Source organism: Microtus oregoni, unplaced genomic scaffold, assembly GCF_018167655.1.
Source record: "Microtus oregoni isolate MIOR12 unplaced genomic scaffold, Mior012 000071F_ref0000514, whole genome shotgun sequence".
Taxonomy (NCBI): Eukaryota; Metazoa; Chordata; class Mammalia; order Rodentia; family Cricetidae; genus Microtus; species Microtus oregoni.
In genome coordinates, this window is record NW_024543978.1 from 695,564 (window position 1) to 718,246 (window position 22,683).

The 22,683-nt window shown below is 50.0% G+C and overlaps 2 protein-coding genes and 1 non-coding gene across 5 annotated transcripts; 1 reads left to right on the forward strand and 2 right to left on the reverse strand.

Moving 5' to 3' along the window:
- The first annotated feature begins 1,309 nt into the window (after window positions 1–1,309).
- Ptk6 (protein tyrosine kinase 6) lies at window positions 1,310–9,294 on the forward strand. The gene is made up of 8 exons (XM_041641934.1): window positions 1,310–1,539; window positions 4,160–4,281; window positions 4,669–4,832; window positions 5,240–5,393; window positions 5,842–6,003; window positions 7,948–8,129; window positions 8,598–8,751; window positions 9,107–9,294. The coding sequence occupies exons 1-8, from the start codon at window positions 1,310–1,312 to the stop codon at window positions 9,292–9,294; spliced, it is 1,356 nt and encodes a 451-aa protein (XP_041497868.1).
- A 6,122-nt stretch (window positions 9,295–15,416) lies between these two features.
- Ppdpf (pancreatic progenitor cell differentiation and proliferation factor) lies at window positions 15,417–16,626 on the reverse strand. Of its 3 annotated transcripts, none has more exons than XM_041641779.1 (5): window positions 16,487–16,626; window positions 16,217–16,298; window positions 16,067–16,144; window positions 15,850–15,946; window positions 15,417–15,767 (listed from the first exon to the last, which is right to left on the reverse strand). In XM_041641779.1, the coding sequence occupies exons 2-5, from the start codon at window positions 16,269–16,271 to the stop codon at window positions 15,650–15,652; spliced, it is 348 nt and encodes a 115-aa protein (XP_041497713.1). In that variant the 5' UTR covers window positions 16,272–16,298; window positions 16,487–16,626; the 3' UTR covers window positions 15,417–15,649. The 3 variants fall into 3 exon arrangements, with proteins under 3 accessions (XP_041497713.1, XP_041497712.1, XP_041497711.1); XM_041641778.1 differs by having other exon boundaries at window positions 16,217–16,403; XM_041641777.1 differs by having other exon boundaries at window positions 16,217–16,626.
- Window positions 16,627–21,507: 4,881 nt separating this feature from the next.
- LOC121440916 lies at window positions 21,508–21,609 on the reverse strand. The gene has a single exon (XR_005973398.1). It is a non-coding gene; the product is annotated as a U6 spliceosomal RNA (small nuclear RNA).
- Window positions 21,610–22,683: the final 1,074 nt, after the last annotated feature.

A 22,683-nucleotide genomic window follows, 5' to 3' on the forward strand; every position in this document is an offset into this window, starting at 1 on the left:
ACGCTTTCTTACAGACTTGTCAATTTCCCTTCCCACCCCTCTCCTCCTGTATAGGAGCACCCCACAGTGGATACAACTGACCAGCCGGAGTGAGAAAGGCGGTTAGGGTCCCTTTGGAGATGGGGAATCTTTGGAGTTTTAAAGGTTTAATGGGAGGAGAAGGGACAGTTAGGAAGACTGGAACAATCACAAGCAGGGCTGCCAGAAATTGGGGAAACATGGGAGGTGAGTTGAAAGGGGCCTGGGAGGGGTGTGGGGGGTAGGTAGAGGCAAAGAGCAGGAGGGAAGGTTGGGAAAGAGGGAGGAGGGGTTGCAGAGGCCCCGGTGGTGTGGGCACTTCTTAGTCATTCCTCACCTTCTATGGCTGCCCTCTTGTGTACTTATCTGGGAAGACAGGACGGTGCCTGCTTCTTGAGCTGATGTCTATAGTTTACAGACAAGTCAGAAGATACCAGGAAGCCCTCTAAACCATCCCATAACCCACACAGATGTATATGCCTTCATATTCCTTGGCTCTTGTTGTGTTCCCAGCTGTCATCATGTGGTCTAGCATGCTGTCCCTGGGGGAACTTCTTCAGTATACAGGGGCATCTGAGCGTTCTCATTTAAAGGAGGCTGGGATATGTCCTCTCTTGGTCCACAAGTCTCACCCAGGCCCCTCCCACCCTTGTTTTTAATGCAGGTCCTACCTGATTGTCTTGATGCCATCCCTAGATCTAGTCCTGCCAGTGTCTGGTGGGTGGACACCTATCCAGGGAGGTGGCTGTCAGGACTGTTGAGTCCTTCATGATTCTCAGTATCTGTTAGTATGTGCTCCATTGGCAGGCACCAGTCAGTGTGGGAGGGTTTCTCTGTAGAAAAGGCAGCTCCTGGCTCTCAACTCTGTTCCTTGTGTGTTCTAGCAACCTGCCCACCGTCCTTGAGATTTCCCTCTACCGCTCCCCTCCCCATTCTTTGGCTCTAAGACTCACACCCAGGGGTTGAGGGCTCAGCTGATAGCTGTATGCTCACCGTCTAGTAGGCTATTCCTTGTAACTGTGACTGGACCTTGTAAAGAGGTTGTTTAGATGGCAGACTTCCACTGGAGAAGAGTGTGAACACCCGGCATGGATTGATCCTGAGGACAAAGGCAGAAGGTCCTTTGGGGTGGAGACACTAGAGTCCATCTCCAATGGGTACTAGGAGAGGCTGCTCTTCTGACCGTATAAGGAAGTAGGTGTGACTAGCTGGCTGGGGAAAATCCTGCCTGTCCCTGCCAGCAGCAAGTGTCTACAAGCAGCTCACAGCTGGCTCTGCCATCGAGCCTGCCATGATGTCTCGGGACAAGGACTACCCGGGCCCTAAGTACATAGGCCTTTGGGACTTCAAGGCGCGAACAAATGATGAACTGAGCTTTCAGGCAGGAGACCTCCTGCATGTCACCAGGAAGGAGGAAAAGTGGTGGTGGGCCACCCTGCTGGATGCAGCAGGCAAGGCCTTGGCTGAGGGCTATGTGCCTCACGATTACCTGGCTGAGAAGGAAACTGTGGAGTCTGAGCCGTGAGTGACCCTCGAGAGATGGTACAGGGGAAGAGGTGGGAATTGGGATGGACTGAGGAAGTCAGAGGGTGTAAGATCCTAGCTAGACATTCAGTTGGTCATACTCTGATCTTTAACATCCTGGTACAAGGGTTGCCAATGGGGCTGTGCCTCTGTGTGGCACTGACTGGGGAATGGGGCCTCTCCTTTGGACCCACCCATGACTACTTTCCAGCCATAAGTACTGTTCTGCTAGGACTCAGATAGGACAGAAGGGCCCAGTGTGGATTTTTAGGATGCTGACTGTAAGGGACAAGATCTGTGTGGGAATTCAAGAGCTGTTGGAGGTGTGAAGTGCTCACTTTCCAAGCAGTCAGAACCAGATGTGCGACCTAGTTACAGGAAACCGAAGGCTACCAGGGCACGCCTATCTATCACCTATCACGTTTGGGTACATACAAACACGGTGGTATGTATCTTCATGTTTCCTCAAGAACCCCAGTCCACTGTTCCTGGCCACATACCTGAGCCCCTAGAGGCTTTGAGGAACTACAGTAGTGCCTACTGTGGGCACTGCCCACAGCCACCCAATTGCTCTGGGCTAAGGTTGGGAAGGGTCCAGCAGGAGGGGTCTCTTGTTTTGCTCCTCAGGCCCCCCCTCCCTAACTCCTCATCTCACATTGAGCACCTATTGTGCCCAGTGGAAGACTGAGCACACAGGAGACAAAAACCAGTGGTAAACGGTGCCTATGACAGTTTCAGAGACGGGCTCGTGATGGGAACAAGGTAGATGGGTGGTGTACATGAAAGACCGAGAGGAGTCAGGTGGTGGCACGTGCCTTTAGCATTCAGGGAATAAAGGCAGATGGATCTGTAAATTCAAGGGCAGTCTGGTCTACATAGTGAGGTCCTGTGGTGAGGGAAGGGGAGGAAAAAGAAGGGATCCTGTATAGAGAAGAGGCCACTATAGCAAGAGCAAAGGCCCTGAGGTGCTGAGACTTTAACACAGGTGAGGAAGTCAGAAGAGCAAAGCAGAGGCAGCCACGTGGTCAGAGGGGTCTGTGGGAGAGACGAGAAACTTCAAGAGTTTGAGCTGAATGTTGGGCTCCCTGTGGAGCCCATGTTCCAACCACTCTTGAGGGAGTTGGAGACTCCATGGACAGAGATGACCTATGGAATTCCAATGACCTATGGACTTTTCACCTGTAGTTCAGTTCAGGCATGTCCAGCCCTTGTGTTGGAAGCTAGCATGTAGAAACCCTTTTGAATGGGAGTATGTGCCACTGTGTCTATGCAAGTACATAAGGGTGTGCTTAACAGTATATGTGCATACTTGTGTAAGCATGTAAATATGAGTGTATGGATGGGTGTGTATGTCTGTGCACATAAGTGCACATGTGCAAATGGCTGCGTGTTATGTGAACATGTGTATGAAAGATCCCTCTCCCACTTCCTTCTGGGCCAAGGCTGGGGTCTGTAGGTCTGTGTTGTGGGATTCCCCTCTGTATGCTGTGAATATGTTTTGTTGTCATTGGTTGATAAAGAAGCTGCTTTCAGCCAATGGCATAACAGAATATTGATGTGGGAGTGATTTTTTTCTAATCTGTTGCTTTCATTGGTTAATTAATAAACTGCCTAGGCCCATTTGATAGGCCAACCCTTAGGTGGGTGGAGTAAACAGAACAGAATGCTGGGAGAAAAAAGCTGAGTCAGACAGTTGCCATGATTCTCCCACTCCAGAGAGATGCAGGTTAAGATCTTTCCTGGCAAGCCACCTCATGGGCTACACAAATTATTAGAAATGGGTTAGATGAATATGTAAGACCTGGCCAATAAGAGGCTGGAACTAATGGGCCAGACAATGTTTAAAAGAATACAGTTTCCGTGTAATTATTTCGGGTAAAGCTAGCTGGGTGGCGGAAAGCAGCCCGCTGCTCCTATTACAACAGAATATAGCCAGGCTGGTATGTATGTATATATACACACACACACACACACACACACACACACACACACACATATAGAGAGAGAGTGTGTGTGTGTAGGTGGAGTCAGAGAGATGCCATGTAGCTACAGAAGGAGACAGATACCCTGAAACCTTGCTGGTAAACCACGAGCCTCGTGGAAATACACAGAATAATAGAAATGGGTTAATTTAAGATGTAGGTGCTAGCTGGCAATACGCCTAAGTGATTGGTCAAGCAGTGTTTTAATATAGTTTCTGTTTGAGTATTTTGAGTCTGGGCAGCTAGGAAATGAATGAGCAGCTTCCATCAACAGTTCTGGTCCCACGACTGTTAAGAGACATCCACATGATGGAACTGTAAGCCTTTGGGGGTGGGGTGGACTGATACACAGGTGGTCATCGTCCAGAGCAGGATGATAGGCAGTGCTTTCCTATTCTACTTCTGGGCCATGAGGACCTGGTGTCCAGAACCAGCTATTTAGGATTTCCGGGGTCCACAATGGGCCCAAAGGCCTCTGCAGGGTTGGGAGCAGCATGAGAGAGAGGCAGCTTAGTTGGGAGCCGGGGTAGCTAGGACTCCAGATGGACATGGCAAGGGTTAGATAGTTGAGAGGCTGGGTGGATGTGGGGCTGGGGTGAGAATCAAGAGGCTGAGGTTGGCTTTCTCCCCTGCAGGTGGTTCTTTGGTTGCATCTCCCGCTTGGAGGCCATGGACAGGCTGCAGGCTGAGGACAACTCAAAGGGAGCCTTCCTGGTCAGAGTCAGCAAGAAGTCAGGAGCAGACTATGTCCTTTCTGGTACTGCTTCTCAGACCTCACCTCACCTATGATAGCTCTGAGGCTCTCCCAACCACACGGTCATCTGCCTTTCTTCTGGTTGTGAAGAAGCCCTGACTTCTCCAATTTTCAGTCTTTGGGGGCAGAAAGCTGGGTTGTATCCTTGCGCTTTCTGGCATGTCCTGTGTGTGTCATGGCAGCCATGGCTCCACAGGTGTTCCACTGAACACGCGGCCCAATAATTTCCTGCACTAGGAGTGCAGGAAACAGAGCAGCCATGGCTTATGACAGGAGGGCCAGGTAGCCATGGGCAAGCAGTGTTCAGGGTGGGATCAGGGGCAGGAAAAGTGGGGGACATCCAAGGTAGGATGCCTGATTATGCCTCTTTCTGCCGGCCACCCACCCCAGTGCGGGACACTCAGGCCGTGCGACATTACAGGATCTGGAGGGATGACGTGGGCTGGCTACACCTGAATGATGCGGTATCCTTCCCCGGCCTGTCTGAGCTTGTGGACTACCACAAGACCAAGAGCCTGTCCCACGGCCTGAAACTGACCATGCCCTGCTGTAAGGTAGGCCACTGGCTCCTCTGTGACACAGTTGCTTTGGGGTCAGACAAGTGGAGTACAATGTGGGGGCAGGAGGGGCTCCGAAGATGGCATTCCTCTTGACTGTCACTCTTAGTACACTGGCTCACCAGAGCTCAGTTGTGCTCCTGCCAAGTCCTGACCCCTGGTAAGCCTGACGACAAGGGTCAGTGACCAATTGTCTGAGGGAGCTTATCAACCTTGGTGGATGAAGACAGCTGCGTTTTTACGCGAGACACTCAGATATTACTACGCTGGATGTATCTCTAAATTTAAAGATAAACAGGGCTCCTGTCGTGGGGTTCAGAGCAAACACTTTCTGAAGACAGAAGATAAACTGAGCGACCCAGCTATCACTCCTACCACCACCATCACCCTTTCTGTTTCTCCAGCAAAAATCTGAGCCCTTGCCCCACTGGGATGACTGGGAGAGGCCAAGGGAGGAGTTCACACTCTGTAAGAAGCTGGGGGCCGGCTACTTTGGGGAGGTCTTCGAAGGGCTCTGGAAGGACCAGATCCGTGTGGCCGTGAAGGTGATCTCTAGAGGTGAGCGGGTCACATGCTACTTCCCTCCTAGCCCTGCCAGTGGGCATGTCTACACTGAGGGCATCCCAACATCCTGACTGGGCACCTGCATCATGGTGGGAGTCATTTCTTCCACCTGTACCCATTTTTATTGGAACAAGTCACCGGAAGTTTGAGTTTTACCCAGAATCCCAGCCTCGCCCTCAGGTTTATACCCAGTACCTCAAACATCAGGTCAGCCAAGACCTTGAAACATCCACCTGGGAAGTGTTGACTTTGGCAGTTGTGGCCAGGTGGGGCATAGGAGGGCAGATGATACATCAGGCTTGGGTCACCGAGGCCTTGGTGGTGGGGGCTTTAGCCGTTGTCTTCCTAGGCTGCCCGTATTTCCTGAGCTGTTTCAGGAGGCCCTAGCTCCTCCTTGGGGCACAGGTCAAGGGCTGTATTCACTGAGACTGGTGTCTCTCAGACAACCTTCTACACCAGCACACCTTCCAGTCTGAGATCCAGGCCATGAAGAAGCTGCGGCACAAGCACATCCTGGCACTGTACGCTGTGGCATCTGCAGGGGATCCGGTCTACATCATCACGGAGCTCATGCCCAAGGGGAATCTGCTGCAGTTATTGCGGGGTAAGTGGCAAGCTCCACCCTCCTTTCCCTGAGACGAAAGTGCTGGAGGCAGCAGGACACACACACACACAGAGACACACACACATACACAGACACACACACACACACACACAGACACATACACACAGACATACACACACACACACAGATATGCAGACCCCACCCATCCCTGCCTGACCCACACAAAACAGCTGGGAGTTCCCAGATGACCTTGTTGCTTTCTAGTTTAAAAAGATACTTTTTCTTTTCTTTCTTTCTTTCTTTTTTTTTTTAAAGCGGTGGTTGGTTGGGTTGGGACTGGAGAGGTGGCTCAACAGGTTAGGGCACTTATTTTTCTTACAAAGGACCAGAGTTTAGTTTCCAGCACCCACATGCTGGCTCACAACTATCCATGATTCTAGTTCAAGGGATCTGACACCCTCTTCTGGCCTCTGGAGGCACCAGGCATGCGTGCAGTACACAGACCTACATGCAGGCAAAATACTCAGATACATAAAATTTAAAAACTAAAGAGGGAAGGCGAGCATAGCGGCACAGGCCTTTAATCCCAGCACTCAGAGACAGGTTGAACTCTGAGTTCAAGGCCAGCCTGGTCTACAGAGCAAGTTCCAGGACAGCCAGAGCTACACAGAGAAACCCTGTCTTGAATCCCTGCTCACCACCACCACCAACAACAACAAAAAACCTAAAGATGGAGATCAAGAAAAGGCATACACATGTATACATGTGCACATACCCATAGTAACAAGTACATGCACCACACCACACACACTACATCCCCTCATACACACAAATTAACAAAACAAAACAAAAACCCAAATGGCTGGGGAGATGGCTTGGTGGGTGGGTACAGTATTTGCTATGGAAGCATGAGGACCTGCATTTTCAATCTCCAGACTATTGTAAAGCTAAGCATGGAAGCAGCCTGTTATCCCAAGGCTCCTACCGTGAGATGGGAGGAAATGGGAGAATCCTTGTTTTCTCTGGCTCCTCACCAAACAACAAAAACTCTCCTCGTAATTGTCAGTTGTGAAGACTAACATCCAAGATTGTCCTCTGACCGCCACATACATGTATACATACATGACAAAGAAGAAAAAAGCAAATGACTTAAACTATGACGAATCTACCAATGACCAATCATAAAGTTTGAAAAGGTACCGATAAGTACAGAAAAGAACACCCGTCCAAAATCTCTATACCCACTGTTAACTGAGGTCACTGCTATAGGCTCTGTGTAGCCTGCTGGTGACCTGCTTCTGCCCACCAGCTCCTCTCTCTTTCAGAGACTTGCTGTCCTGTCAGAACTATACATACTGATACACAAACACATGTAAAACACCGACACACACAAATATAGACGCTCACACACGGCACAGACACACCCTCACACAACTCCTCTCACCCACAAGAGGACACCCCGTCTGCTTTCTTCAACACAAAACCAGACTGTCTCCATTAGCTGAGATGCGGTGCAAAGATGCTGCCCAGCTTCACACATCAGTGAAAGGGAATGGGGCGGCGTAGGGCAATCGTGCTTGGGGCATGTGTATTACGTGTAGGGCAATCGTATCTGGAAGAGCAAAGTGTAGTCTATATGTTTCAAAAGCGGTTTCTGCAAGTAGTCTTTCAGAGACAGAACACATACCCCTTGTAGGCATAACACTTGTTGGATGTGCAACCTCTAGAAAGTCCAGTGGCTACCATACACCAAGACTATCTTGCAGCAACATCTTTGCTCTTAGATTGCTTTATAATTCCCAGAAAGGATGTGGGACAGAGCATGTGTGTGCTCTTTGTCTCTAGCTACATAACTGCAGAAGGTCTAGGGCTGTTCATGTTTCAATTAAGCCAGCCCAGCTGCCCTCTGCTGGAGCCTTCACAGCCGCAGCAAATGAGAACTGAACTCTGGCCAACTGACTTTGGCCTCTTATCACCCTGCAGACTCTGGTGAGAAAGGCCTGCCTATTTCAGAACTGCTGGACTTTGCATCACAGGTTGCCGAGGGCATGTGCTACCTGGAATCTCAGAATTACATTCACCGTGACCTGGCTGCTAGGAATGTTCTTGTTACAGAGAACAATATCTGCAAAGTGGGGGACTTCGGGCTGGCCAGGCTTGTCAAGGTAGGACCCTCGGATGTAGAAGCCAGAAGCAGGAATGGGGATTTATTTTCCAAGCCTTGAGCTGAACCCAGCCATGGGAAAGATGAGTTCTCGATAGGGTGGTGTTAACAGGCAAGGGAATGGCTTCATTCATACTGCCACAGCCTTATTCATGCCACACTGGCCCAGCTCTGGGCACCTTGGAAACAGCCATATGCACTGAGCTTTTCCTATTCCCACACATTGCAGCTCTTCCCTTGTCGTGAAGTGGCACTTTTGATACAAAGGGCCTAGCCATGATTCTAGCTGCTTTGGTGGCAGTTACCTCTGGTAGCTGTGGGGTGGTGTCGGTGGGTCAGATGATAAGGCAGCGTGTTTACACCTGCCCACTAGGACCTTGGCATCCATGCCTGTCCATGCTACACAGGAAGGGTAAAAGCGGTAGCTCCCTCTAGGGTCAGGGCCCCACGACAAGCCATCTTATTACAGGAGGACATCTACCTTTCCCACAACCCCAACGTCCCCTACAGATGGACGGCACCTGAGGCACTCTCCCGAGGGCATTACTCCATCAAATCTGATGTCTGGTCTTTTGGGATTCTTCTCTATGAAATTTTCAGCAAGGGGCTGGTGCCCTATCCAGGTATTATCCCCAAAATGCCCCCAAATGTGGACAGGCAGTGAGGTGGAGTGGGGGGCAGGTCTTGAATGGCTGACAGATATGACAGGAGGTACTTTCCAGAGCCTCAACCAGAGCCCCACCCCTGTTCTATTCTTTGAGCATCCAGGAGCTGCTGCTGAGATCACTTCCTGGAGACATTGTCCTCAGGGAAGGCAACAGCCACAGTGTGCTAGAAAATGTTCCGAGCTTGGTGGTGGTCATTCTTGTTGGAGACAGCATTCAGGGAGGGGCCAAAGGCAGCTGGGTGTAGCTTTCAGGGATTGGAGGGTGGACACTAGCTTCTTAGCTCTCATTTCTCTCCTCCCATGGGCCACAGGCATGTCCAATCATGAGGCTTTCCTGAGGGTGAATGCCGGCTACCGCATGCCATGCCCTCAGGATTGCCCACCCACCATGCACAAGCTGATGCTCAGCTGCTGGAGCCCAGACCCCAAACAGAGACCTTGCTTCAAAGCCCTGTGTGAGAAGCTCTCCGACACCAGCTGGTATGAGAACCTGGTCTGAGTTCCTTGGACGTGGCCAGGACCCATGGAAGAGGGGCTTCATGATTATCCCGGACCCCCACCAAAGCTGTGCATCATCCTTCAGCTTGCCGAGATGAAGGAATAGCAAACATACCAAGCATACCTCAGATACTTCATGCTGTAAAGGAAAGTGAAGAGGGAGCCATACTCTGTTCCCATCTATCCTCTTCCGGGAGACAGTTCACAAAATCCCAGAGGCCATCCCGGCTTCCTCCCTTCACCTGTGAAGACTTCATAGGACAGGAAAGCCAAGAAGGGTCTCAGCAACAGGCCTGTGGAGTTCTTGGCAGCATATCCCTTCCAGAGCGTACCTGTCCTTGGCCACTCCTCTGCTCAGCTGTCCACACACTCCTCTCACACTCCTCACCCCTTGGCACCTTAATTCCTCAGACTCTTGTGTCACAGAGCAAGTTTTGGAGCTTCAGGTCCTTTCCCTTCAGAGACAGCTGCTTCTGTCCTGAGCTCATGAGACACAACACCCTTTGTAGAAAACCACTGACCCCATGCTCTGCCCCGTCCTCCGTTCTCCCCTTTCTGTTTGGACCTGACTCTTCCCAGATGGCTCTGGCCCAGAGCTGCTTTCCTGTCTCCAGTGTTCTGAAGCCTAGCCGGACTATCTTCTCTCTGTGTCAGCTCCTTAGGCTTGGACATTGGGGCCCCAGTTCTCAGGGGGTGAGAGTACCCCAAAAGCATCTACCAGAGGGTGCCTTACTGCAAGTGGGTATAACCCTCTCAGCACAAACCTACCAGCTGTTTCCAGGCTGACCTCTCAAGTCGGGTGAACGTGCCCCAGCCTCCCTTGAGGAAATGTCCTCTCTGAATCCAAGAGATGACACTGTCTGTACTACTTCCTGTAAAGTCAAGCTGTCTTTTAAAAATACAGTCCTCAGCCGGGCGATGGTGGTGCACGCCTTTAATCCCAGCACTCGGGAGGCAGAGACAGGCGGATCTCTGTGAGTTCGAGACCAGCCTGGTCTACAGAGCTAGTTCCAGGACAGGCTCCAAAGCCACAGAGAAACCCTGTCTCGAAAAACCAAAATAAATAAATAAATAAATAAATAAATAAATAAAAATAAAAATACAGTCCTCAGCTGGACGGTGGCGCACACCTTTAATCCCAGCACTTGGGAGGCAGAGGTAGGCGGATCTCTCTGAGTTAGAGGCTAGCCTGGTCTACAAAATGAGTTCCAAGACAGCCAGAGCTACACAGAGAGACCCTGTCTCAAAATAAAACAAAACTCCATAAAAACAACAAAAACATCAAAATAAAAAACAAAACCCTGTTTAGACTGGTCTAGAGATGAATGTTCATTAAACATTCCTAAGTCCTCTCAGAAATACAGAAATAAGGTCAGATGTTCTTAAACATCATGATTTAGAATAACCTTTAAGAGTATTGGTAAAGGCCAGCGGTGGTGTCCCATGACCTTAATCCCAGCATTTGGGAGGCAGAGGCAGGTGGATCTCTGTGAGTTTGAGGACAGCATGGCCTACAAAGCAAGTTTCAGAAGCTCCAAAGCTACACAGAGAAACCCTGTCTCAGGAAAAAAAAAGTTGGTAAAATAAAAACAGGTATGTTCTCAGGTGTGTCAGCACTGAGTATGTATGTTCTCGGGTGTGTCAGCACTGAGAATGTATGTTCTCGGGTGTGTCAGCACTGAGTATGTATGTTCTCGGGTGTGTCAGCACTGAGTATGTATGTTCTCGGGTGTGTCAGCACTGATAAGGTAATGTTCTCAGCTGTGTCAGCACTGATAAGGTAATGTTCTCGGGTGTGTCAGCACTGAGAATGTATGTTCTCGGGTGTGTCAGCACTGAGTATGTATGTTCTCGGGTGTGTCAGCACTGATAAGGTAATGTTCTCAGGTGTGTCAGCACTGAGTATGTATGTTCTCGGGTGTGTCAGCACTGATAAGGTATGTTCTCGGGTGTGTCAGCACTGAGTATGTATGTTCTCGGGTGTGTCAGCACTGAGTATGTATGTTCTCGGGTGTGTCAGCACTGATAAGGTAATGTTCTCGGGTGTGTCAGCACTGACTGTGATACAGACTAGTTAGTGGCTCTCAACCTTCCTAACGCTGTGACCCTTTAGTACAGTTAGTTACTCGTGTCATGGTGACCCCAAACCATAAAATTATTTTTGTTGCTAGTTCATACCTACAACCTTGCTTCTGTTATGAGTCGTAATGTAAATATTTTTGGAGGCAAAGGTTTGATAAGGGGGTCACAACCCACAGGTTAAAAATCATTGAACTAGATAGGCTGCCCGCCACCCCTAGGGTTTAAACAAGTTTGTTAATTCTACTGGGTATTTAAAATGCTGAAGCCAGAAATGGAAGACCAGAGCACTATACAGAGGAAGGACATGACAGGGTGGTCTTTGCCTCTGTGGTGTTGGTGATATTTGCTTGATTAGTCACCAAGAGCAACTTTGTGCTGATACTTTGTGAGATCTTCATGACCATAACTGTTGAGTGGATAGGAATGTAAGCTGGGTAAAAGTTTAAATAAACTTTCAACAATAAAAGTCATTTTACAACCTTCAGCTTGTTCAGGCTTGAGAAATTTTTGTTATTCAACTTTGGGGTAATTCCTAAGGAAACATAAACTTAAGCTGATCTGCTTGTGGCCTCCGGTTTTACACAGGACGCAGGAACTGGGTGTGTTTGGGTCTGTAGTAAATCTGAGACGCGGTACAGTCTGAAGGACAAGCTGCCGCGGGGCCTGCAAAGGTTTCCTCCAGCAGCAATGCTGGCAGCCATGGTTCATGGGTGCCTACATCCGAGTTTGCACTAGAACTGGGGGACCTAAGAGTTAGGAATGATAATAATGTAATTAGAACCACTAGAAATGACGAGGAAAACCTCCTGTGTGCAAAGCAGATGAGGAGAACTCCATTTGTGGTAAGACTGTCACTTAGAGAGGAAGAGAATCATTGAGTGTTCCAGATTACGAAAAGGAGAAACAGCGAGAAAAAGATGATGGATCACCCCCACCCTCCAACCCATTTTTTTGAAACAAGATTTCTCAGTGTAGCCCTGGCTGTCCTGGAACTCGTTTTTTTGTTTTGTTTTTTTGAGACAGGGTTTCTCTGTAGCTTTGGAGCCTGTCCTGGAACTAGCTCTTGTAGACCAGGCTTGCCTTGAACTCACCGAGTGCTGGGATTAAAGGCATGCACCACCAAATTCAGCTTGTTGATACTTTTCAGATAGCCAAAGGCCTGGTGGACTGGTATCGTCTCGTGTAGTCAAAGCCAAGGACTGGAAAGATCTATTTAGAGTTCTTTTAAATTAGGTTAGGGGCTGGGGCTGTAGTTCAGCTGGTTGAGCACTTGCCTAAAAAGCATAGTCTTGGGTTCCACCCACAGCACTGGATAACCGAGCACGGTGGTGTGCTCCTGAAATCCTAGATCTTTGAGGAGGAAGCAGGAGGGTCAGAAGTTCAAGGGCATGCTTGTCAACTTGGCAAGTTTAATATCAACTGGGGCTACATGTGACCTTGTCTTAAACACCCCCCCAAAGAAATAATTTTAATGATAACACAGATATAAAACTAGTATCTTAAATTAGTTTAACTCAGGTAACCAGCCTAGGGTTTGTGTTCAATCTCATGTCTTCTTCATGTTGTGTGTGACTCAGTCTTTCATTAGTAAGGATAAGTTTTGCTCACAAATATGTAACCTAGATTTCCTTTAAATATCTTATTACTTTGCTTAAATAGATAACTAAGGTCATACCTAATCAAGTGTTTGATAATTCCAAAGCCAAATTCTAGAGTCGATTCTTCTAACTTCGATTAAAAGTTGGTTGACAAGGTGGGCAGTGGTAGCACACACCTTTAATCCCAGCACTCAGGAGGCAGAGACAGGCGAATCTCTGTGAGTTTGAGGCCAGCCTGGTCTACAGAATGAGTTCCAGGACAAGCTCCAAAGTTACAGAGAAATCTTGTCTCAAAAACCAAACCAACCAAACAAACAAAAAAGTTGCTTTAAACTTTTAAGTTTCCAGAAGGGGTCTTGTAGCCTCAGGATTTCTTTTTTCATAAAAGACAGCAATTAAATGAGGCTTATTTGATGTTAAGAGAAGCCTTGTCAAATACTAAGACATGAAACCTTCTTTAGGTTGTATTTGTTACAGGTGTTATATGAGCTGTAGAAAATTCCCGAAAATCTGGTATATCCAGGTGTCATCAGTCGTAATTCTATTCTACTTAAGCATGTGTTACAGCTCCTTAGCCTTGGCTTGATTTTCTTTCACAAATGTTTACTTTGGAGATAAAAAAGTATCAACTCAGGCTCCATCGACTTCTCCCAGGATGTTTACATTGCACAGGTGTCCCTACCCTCTCAGAATCACGTCTGGCTTATCATGAATCTGCTGGGCTCACTGCCATTCCCAGGAAATCTTTTCCCTTTCCCTGTGAAAGGTGAGGTGTATGTATCTTTCGCCTTCCTATTTTTCAGGAGTCTGTGTGTCACCAGGTACTCTGTGTTGGACAATTTCAGATGCTGTTGCTCAGGCAGGTGTCACTTTAAAAGAAAGGATCTCTCACCAATTAGACTAGGGTAGATGGCTCACCCACCTCAAGAACCTGCAGCCCCAGCACTGGACTAGCAAGCACTGCCACATCTGGCTTTCATGGGGATCCCAAAGGTCAAGTTTTCAGGTCTTCGTGTCCTCAGGGTAAGCCCTTCTCAACTGGGCTATTCCTCAGCTCTCGGTAAACAGAATAACTTTGGTGACAGAGGGTAACTCCATGGTGGCAAGATCTGTGGGAAGAACGGGCCTGGCTGCCTCACTGTGAGTAAAGTATGACTTTAGAGGGAGTGACCCAAACCCACAGGTGCTGTCGGCAAAGACCGTGGATGTGGCTGCCTGGCCTGAACACACTTTCAGAGTCTGACCTGAGATTCTGAGAACAAAGTCCCAATATCACACACAGGTGCCCGCCAGCACTGTTTGTGCTGCACAGTGTAAACCAACAGAAAGTGCAAACAGACCTGCCCTACTTTGTCTGAAATCATAGGAGGTTATTCCAGAAGCTGCAGGGCACTCAGCACCAGGCCCATCTGTTCTGAGGTTTTACCATCCGAGAACCAGAGTGGATCCCAACTTCTTTCCTTTATTCTGTAGCTTTGGAGCCTGTCCTGGAACTAGCTCTTGTAGACCAGGCTGGTCTCGAACTCACAGAGATCTGCCTGCCTCTGCCTCCCAAGTGCTGGGATTAAAGGTGTGCACCACCACCGCCAGCAGGATCACTCTTTATATGGCTATTCACAACTGTTTTCTAACCATTCTGCAGTCACTAAAATATTCACATCCCAGCTCTGCTGGCTGCAGCTACACAACCTGACAGGACTTCAGAGAAACCACAACTCACCAATGGGAACCCCTTGGGACTATGGGGAGGGAACTATGGGAAGATGGAACAATGCTAACACACTGCCTGGAGCTGCTGGCTGTGTTCCAGCTCTGACAATGAGCAGCTGCAATCAGCATTGTCTGCACAGTTCAGCCTGAGTGGGCCACATTTCTGGTTCTGAGTCCATCAAAGGTGGGAAGCGCCTCCTCCTCCTTCAGCTTGCTCAGGAGTAAGGGCAGCACCCCACAAGCCACCTGGACACCCCGAGGGCAGGCAGGAGGGAGGCTCAGCTGTCAGAGGCACAGGTCTCGGTTCCTTAGGCTGAGGGGTAAAGCAGCAGGAAGGCCTGTTGTGCCCACCCAAGACTCCTTACCCTGCTGGCTTAAGCCACCCTCCATGGTTCCTCAACCCTCTTACCCCGAGGCTAAACTACTTGTGGCTAGGGTCCTCTCTTGGTCTATGCCAGTATCCCCCAACCTTGGGGAACCACCCACACAGCAAGTTCATCCACCAGGTTCCTTTGTAGGCATAGGGTCCCTCCAGCAGAGAGCCCCCAAACTCAGCCAGAGGCCCAGCCTCCCGTGGGCTGTCTATCTAGTGGCTATCTGCTACCCTAGGCTCCAGATTATTGGGCTAGGCCAATTTATGAGGACAGCTCACCAGGGATATCACCAGGATAGGTCTCAAAGGAGCTGTCAGGAAGGCCTGGGAGCAGTGCAGCAGAGGAAAGGCTGAATTCAGTAATGTCTCGGACATACCATGGGGAGGATGGCTGCTGGGAGTTTATTTTCTGCTTGGTGCAAGGCGCAGTTACAGGATCAGGAAAGCTCAGTACTGTGTACCAACAGGGGTGCTTTCACTAGCTTCTGCTGGTGTCTGTTGCTAGGGCAACCTTCCTAGTTTACTGGGTGGGGTGGATGGGTGGGGCTCTGGCCTAGCACCACTGAAGTTGGGTTTGCTGTGGTTCTGCTAGGTCAGGACGGGGTTCTTCTGTTGGCCTGGCCGGGATGGACGACTGGCTGCTGCTTCAGGGTTTCAGGAGCCAGGCCACGGGTGATCGGGCTTCTGGAGGCCTGGGAGGATTCTGCCGGGCTGCAGGGAGAGAATAAGTCAGTGAGTCAGAAGCTAGTTTTAACTGGGGCCATCCCCGCAACTTTATGTAAGATGGACTCACTGCTCAGGAGACTCCAACACTGTGGTCATGAATGGGAGGGTGGACGTCCCAAAATAGAAGCTGCCCCACCAGTGGCCAGGGTTTGCCTTGGGGAGACCTGAGAGGAGCAAAGGAGGGTCAGGATGTTGTCATCCCAGTGGGGTCCTGTCCCTCTCCACACTCCCCCCACCTCAGGATGTGAACTTTGCCCTTAAGCCAGGGCTGGTTCTGCACTCACCCGGGGGGTGGGGCACGGTGTCCCAGGGGTACCCTGGACTTCCGCAGGCGCTGATGCTGGACCAGGAGCCCAGGCGTCCTGGGGAGGGGAGGAGGGTCAGCCACAAGGCCCTAGCCCAGCTCTGGGCGGGGCCGGCGAGGGGCTACTTACGCCGGTAGTAGTCATGGGTAGCCACGAGCGAGCCGCTAGAAGGGATGGCTGCCATCCTTCAGGACCCGCGCGCTGTGGAGACCTGAGCAAAATGTGGGCCTGGTCACCGCACAGCGGAGTGGGCTCCGAGTCCTCCCGGCACTGTTAGCCGCCGGGCTTCCAAGTGGTTCTAACCAGCCCGGACCGGCTGCACGGTGAGATAAAGGCGCTTTGTAAATGCCCGGCCCCTAGAAGGCGCGCGCCTCCCCCACCTCCGGCCGCAGCCTTCACCTCGGCCGCAACCCTTCCTCGCGGACCTCGGCGCACGATCACGGGGGGTAATGCGTGGAGCATTAGGCCACGGAACCCATTTGCAGGAATACCCACGGGAGACCGCGACGCCACGAACCGCGCGCGATGCGCACGCGCGGACTTACTCGCCGGCCTGCACGGGCAACAGACACGTCACGAGGGGTGGAGCGAGCGGAAAGGCCCCGCCTCCATCACGGGGGGGGGGGGGCGGGCATCCCTGAGATCTTTGAGCCCTAGAGACCTCTTTTAGATCCGCCCTAGCACGATGGGGTCCCGCCCTTCCCTGTTAGACTCCACCGCTAGCCGAGCGAAGATCCGCCCCACCTTCTGCAACGCTGAGTTTTACAGGTTCCACCTTGGCCCAAACCGCTTTGATCAGACATCAGGGGTCTACCTCTAAGCAAAGTCCAGCTCTGCTGCTTTTCACTTCCTTGTTCGGACTGGGGGCACCTGGTCCCAGATAGAAGTGGTTAAAGAATCTCCTGCGGTTCCTGTGCCCTCAGTCTGTGCCACCCCGCGTTCGTGGCCTCACGTAGCCCAGTTTGTCTGGTGTTTTCTCCTTTACTTGTTGCTGTCCGCTGTTTACGCTGATCTCCGCAGGCTTTGTTTTCCAAGTGCCTCACTCCGACTCTTGGCTCAGTAAGTTCATCTAACTCACCTAAGTAAGCACACAAGGGCGGCTGCCCCTGCGTGCGTGTCTGCGTCGCGATCTCAGTTTTCTGGTGCACTGCACAGTGCCCGGAGCCCCCAAGCGGCCCTTCAGGGACTAGCCGGCACTTGGGAAGCTCAGGAGTCACCCCTGTCCTTCCAAGTCATGCTTTGCTTGGAAAGGAGGGATGGAAGATAAGGTACAGATGAAGGCTTGGGGGCGGGGAGAGCTGTGAACAGAGGCAGTCTCTAGTAGCTATAGCATCCGGCAGATACTTGCGCTATTGCACTGTTGGTCAGAATCCTCGTGTTTGTGGGAATCAAGTGCTTGGAGCTCCAAGGTTGACCAGCATATTCCGGCCTCCTTTCCCTCCCCAGGCAGTTTTCTGCCAGACCCCCATGGGGACTGGGAGGACCATGAGCCAGTTTTGTGCAGCAAGCTTCTCTTACAACAAAAGATGCTAGACTTGCCTTCACGCCGGGGTTCAGGAAAAGCCTAGACTCGTAGGACCCAAGGGGTACTCTTGTGTCCCTGAGGTCTCGAGGAGACTTTCACTGAGACCCTTTGCTTGGATTTGTTGAGGCCTAGTCTGCAAACACGGGACACCAGACAAGAAGCGACCCAGCAGGGGTGCTGGTTTAGAGGCAACAGGGAGAGGGGTAAGGTTTGAGTTTGAAGAACCAGAGTTCTTCCATTTTGTCCTCTGCTTCCATCTTGTGTCTTGTGTAAGCTATTTCCTGTAAAACTCAGAAATGGCTAGGGGCAAAAGTAACAGGGTAGCCCTCTGGAAAGTACAGATAATACAGAATATCCCCACCTGAAGGTCAGCCAATAAGTAAACTTGACAAGCAACAGAAGAGTTCTAAAATAAAATTTCTGAAAAGTCCCTAGATATGAGCCAATCAGGATTGAACCCGTCGCCCCACACCCTGCTAATGTAACTTTTCTGGTTTTTACCTTTAAATAATGCCCTCTAGAAGGGCAGGGTACCTCCTCTTGCTGCTGGTGCGTCAGTTGCTTTGACGAGGTCCCTGCCGGCGTGTAAACGTGCTCACAGTAAGCATTGCTTTTGCCGGCGTGTAAACGTGCTCACAGTAAGCATTGCTTTTGCATTTTTGGTGAGTCGGTCTCCCTGGTGGTCTTTTGGGGTCCCCACGGGCTGGGGTATAATGAAAGAGAGGTGGGGGCAGTTGACATGGCAGCAGCTGAAGTTTGACCAGTCCAGGTGATACCAGAAGGGTTAGGCTTACTTCATGGCTTCAGGCTCTGTGACTTTCCCTGGACAGCCCTGACCAAGTACATGGGCATCACCTATAAGGTTAGTAGCTGTTTCTTTTAGTGAAACATTTCCTCTGAAAAGGAAGTAAGGAATCTCTCAGGAAAACAAGGGAGCTGATGAGGGTGGGAGGGTGGTGGTGGTGAAGTCTTTTAATTCCAGCACTCAGGAGGCAAAGGAAGGCAGATCTCTGTGAGTTTGAGGCCAACCTGGTCTACAGAGTGAGTTCTGGGACAGCCAAGGATACACAAAATCTTGAAAAATCAAAACCAAGGGCTGGAGAGATGGCTTAGAGGTTAAGAGCACTGGCTGTTCTTTCAGAGATCATGAGTTCAATTCCCAGCAACTCTAAGGTGGCTCACAACCATCTCTAATGAGATCTGGTGCCCTCTTCTGGCATACAGACAGAACACTGTATACTAAATAAATAAATAAATAAATAAATCTTTAAAAAAACAAAGAATACAAGAGAACTGTTACAGGAACTCACAAGAGATTTACCGACTCTCTCCAGGTGCTATAAAGAGTAAACAGTTTCAGGGCTGGAGAGATGGCTCAGTGGTTAAGCACACTGACTGCTCTTCCAGAGGACCTGGGTTCAATTCCCAGCGTCCACATGGCAGCTAGTAACTATCTTGTTGTAACTCTAAGATCTCACACCCTCACACATACATGCAAATAAAATAAAATAAAAATTTTAAAAAAGAGTAAACAGTTTCTGGAGACAAGGAGCTGTTTCAGCAGAGTTGCCTACAGGCTGGGAATTCAAGACTTGCAGCTTCCATGACTTGTCACCAGGCTGATGTGAGCTTTTGGTGATTGATGAAGCTGCCTGGGTCACTGACACTTTTGTAAGTAACCAATCATCCATTTTAATAGTTTATTTTCTCAATGGTATGACAAATTACCTGGCAAAAGTGACTCAAAAGAGCGTGTAGTCCATGGTGGGACATCATGGCAGCAGGGATGTTAGGCAGCTTGGTCACTTGGTGTCAGCAGTTGGGAAACAGAGAGAGAGAAATGCTCAGCTCACTCCCCTCTCCCGCTTTTTCTTTGTTTATTCAAGAACCTGGAATGGTGCTGTCCACATTTAGGGGATGCCTTCCTACCTCAGTTCCAATCTAGAAACTCCCTCACGGACGTGCTCAAAGGTTTGTTTCCGTGGTGATTAGAAATCCCTTCAAGTTAGCAGTTACGATTAACCACCACACCCAAGCTTTTGTCAGTAATTCTGATAAACTCACTGGTTCATCCACAAGCTAGACTTGGAATTTTCTCTTTGATCTGTCATAGATATCCTATCTGGGGTGAACGGATGCTTGCTCATGTTCCCCAGGAAAAGCCATGCAACATCTGTGTAGTGCAGGCCAAGGGCTAGAGAGACCAGGCTGAGGAAAGGGACTGCCAGGACCCAACTGCAAAGAACTTTGGAAGAAGGACTCAGACAACTTGTACAGACCTGAGACAGGCTCAGGGGTCGGGACTCACGCTGTTCATTTATCTGCCCTAATTTGAGGGATGGTGGTTACTCAGCAGGAACACAGATGGTTCAGATGGGGGTTAGGCAATATGCATAGTACTATCCCAGAGTAGGGCTGAGGTGGAGGACAGGCAGGGGTTTGGGGTTTCTATGTGGGGAACAGGGCCTCCAGGTCTTCTACTGAGGGTGACTGACTCTCTAACCTTGTGATCTGTTTCCAGGACTGGATTATCTCTCTACTCATCAAACGGGTCCTGATGTGTGCCATGCACAACAGGAGGTCAGATTTAGTAATATGAGTGGCAGGGCTGCGTCCCCAGCACCCCAGCCGCCTGCACAGCTAGCTTATGCCCGAAATAACAACACACAAACTGTATTCATTTAAAACACTGCTTGGCCCTTTAGCTCTAGCACTTACAGGCTAATTCTCACATCCCGATCAACCCATCTCTAATAATCTGTGAGCATCGGTCTTACCGGGAAGATTCTAGCCTATGTCCATCCTGGGTCGGAGCTTCATCCCGGGAGCGGGGCATGGCGTCTCTCTCAGGCGTCTGCTCCCGAGAGGAGAGCTGTCGAGACTGAGCTCACTTCCTCTTCCTCCTGGCATTCTGTTCTGTTTACTCCACCTACCTACATCCTAACCAATAAAATGGGCCAAGGCAGTTCCTTTATTAGCCAATGACCTTCCTCCATCAGTCAGAATGCAGAGATGCAGAGAGGCATTCACGGAAGAAGCAGCTGCTGCCCTGCACAGATACGGGAAGGTCCTGAGACAGGCAGGAACTATGTACACTGGTCCATTAAGGAGGTTGGAGCCAGGTCTCACCTCCTGTTCACTGCACTCAGCATGAGGTGCCTTGACTGCTTCCCACAGGGAACAGGATGTGTGTGGCTTGTGGTCACTGACAACTTCACAACCTGTGTTGTCCTGTTCTGGGGATGTGCAGCCTCTCCAAATCTGCTCAGTGGGTCTAGGTTGTGACCCACCTGGGGCCTTTCTGGATGTCTTAGGGCTAGAAGGTTTGGAGGTGCAGTCTTCTCCTGGGGTTGGACAGGTTAAGACTATAGAAGAGCTATGCCTGTTTCTCCGCTATAGGAGTCTCTTGGGAGCAGTTTGTGGTCTAAGGTGTAGCGTGTGGATCAGCACCTGAGAAAGGAGAGAAAAGGGACCGTGAGAAATTCCCACGTTGGGCTAACTAGGCGCCTCACTTGGATGGATGTGGCTGGGGGAGGCTTCATTGGGGAGACTGACAATGGGGACCATCTGCAGATTATCCCCAGCTTGGCCTTAAGGCTGCTGTCTCTCCCAGGCCACCCTTGGCTGTGCTCTGGGCCTGCCTAATCATCTCCCCTGTCAGCACCTGTAGTAGAGTCTGAAGTGAGTCTCTTTCATCTGTCTGTCCCTATGCGTGTGTGTCTCTCCCTCTCCTTCCCCCACCCTCTCCCTCTGTATCTAAGATGAAGTCTCACTCTGCTATCCAGGCTGGCTCTAGACCTTTGGGCTTAAGTGATCCTCCTGCTTCAGCCTCGCAAGCGCAGAAGTCCCAGGCATGCACCACGGTGCCAACTTTGGGATATTCCTTATTTTTCCTTGTAACTAGGAATGCTTCATGAATTTGCATGGCATCCTTGTGCAGGGACCATGTTAATCTCTGTGTCATTCCAGTTTCAATATATGTGACGCCATAGGGAGCATGGGATATTCTTTCTTTAAAGTGGAAAAATACAACCTGGCAAGTACAGCCACTTGTCTTGCAAACTCAGTAACCTGAGTTAGGTCTTTGGAACCCTCATAAAGGTGAATGGAGAGAAATGACTCCATGAAATTGTCTTTTGACCTCTACACATTCTAGTTAGTGTGGGGCAAGGAACTGTAGGGCTTGGTCCTCAGCTACCCAGCCTCTGTGCAGCTTGCTATGACCTCAGGGTAGACACCTAGCCCTTTCTTATCTCCTCTGACGTGCCTAGTGAGGCCAGTTACATCACTGTCAAACTCCAGCTGCTGACCTGTCTCTGGGTCATGGTTCATCTTGGAAATCCAGGCTTAGGAGCCCTGAAGTGTGGCCTCTCCCTGGCTACTTGATCTGGCTGGCAGCTGACTTGCGATTTCACGTCTACTATGAATTACAACAGGCGGAGTGGATGCCAGCCAACTAAAAAGGGTGAGGTCAGAGAAGACCCGCCTTTCTCTGCTTGGTGGATTTTGGAGGCCTCAGCGTCTGCAAGGCTTAGGTACTAGGCCAAGATAGAGGAGAATGAAAGGATATGAATTTTGGTCTCTAGCTATGGGAAACAAGGGCAGAGAACTATGTGTATGTGAGTCCACTGTTGGCTTGCTGCACAGAGCCTGGTTCGGTCCGGATTGCCGCTTGGATGCTGTCTTTGTACAGATGGTGCTGGTGGGCACGTGTCTGATGGCCCAAGTGGATGATGACCAAGATTTCACACTTAGTGGAAAGGAAAGGTGTTCAGAGTCTGTGTTATAATGTCTACCTGCCATCCCCCACTCCTTGCTGTGGGACATTCCTTCTGTACACTGTGAGTAGGTATTACCCTCATTGGTCAATAATAAAACTGGTTGTCCTAAAGCAAGGCAGGATAAAGTTAGGTGGGAAAATAAAACCGAGGACTCGGATGAAGAAAGGGGAGTCAGGAGAGGAGCCAGCGAGCCCCCCAAGGAACAAAATACAAGAGGATAGGTAAAGCCACAAGTCACAAGTTCTATTAATACAGAGATTAATAGAAATGGGTTAATTTAAATGTAAGAG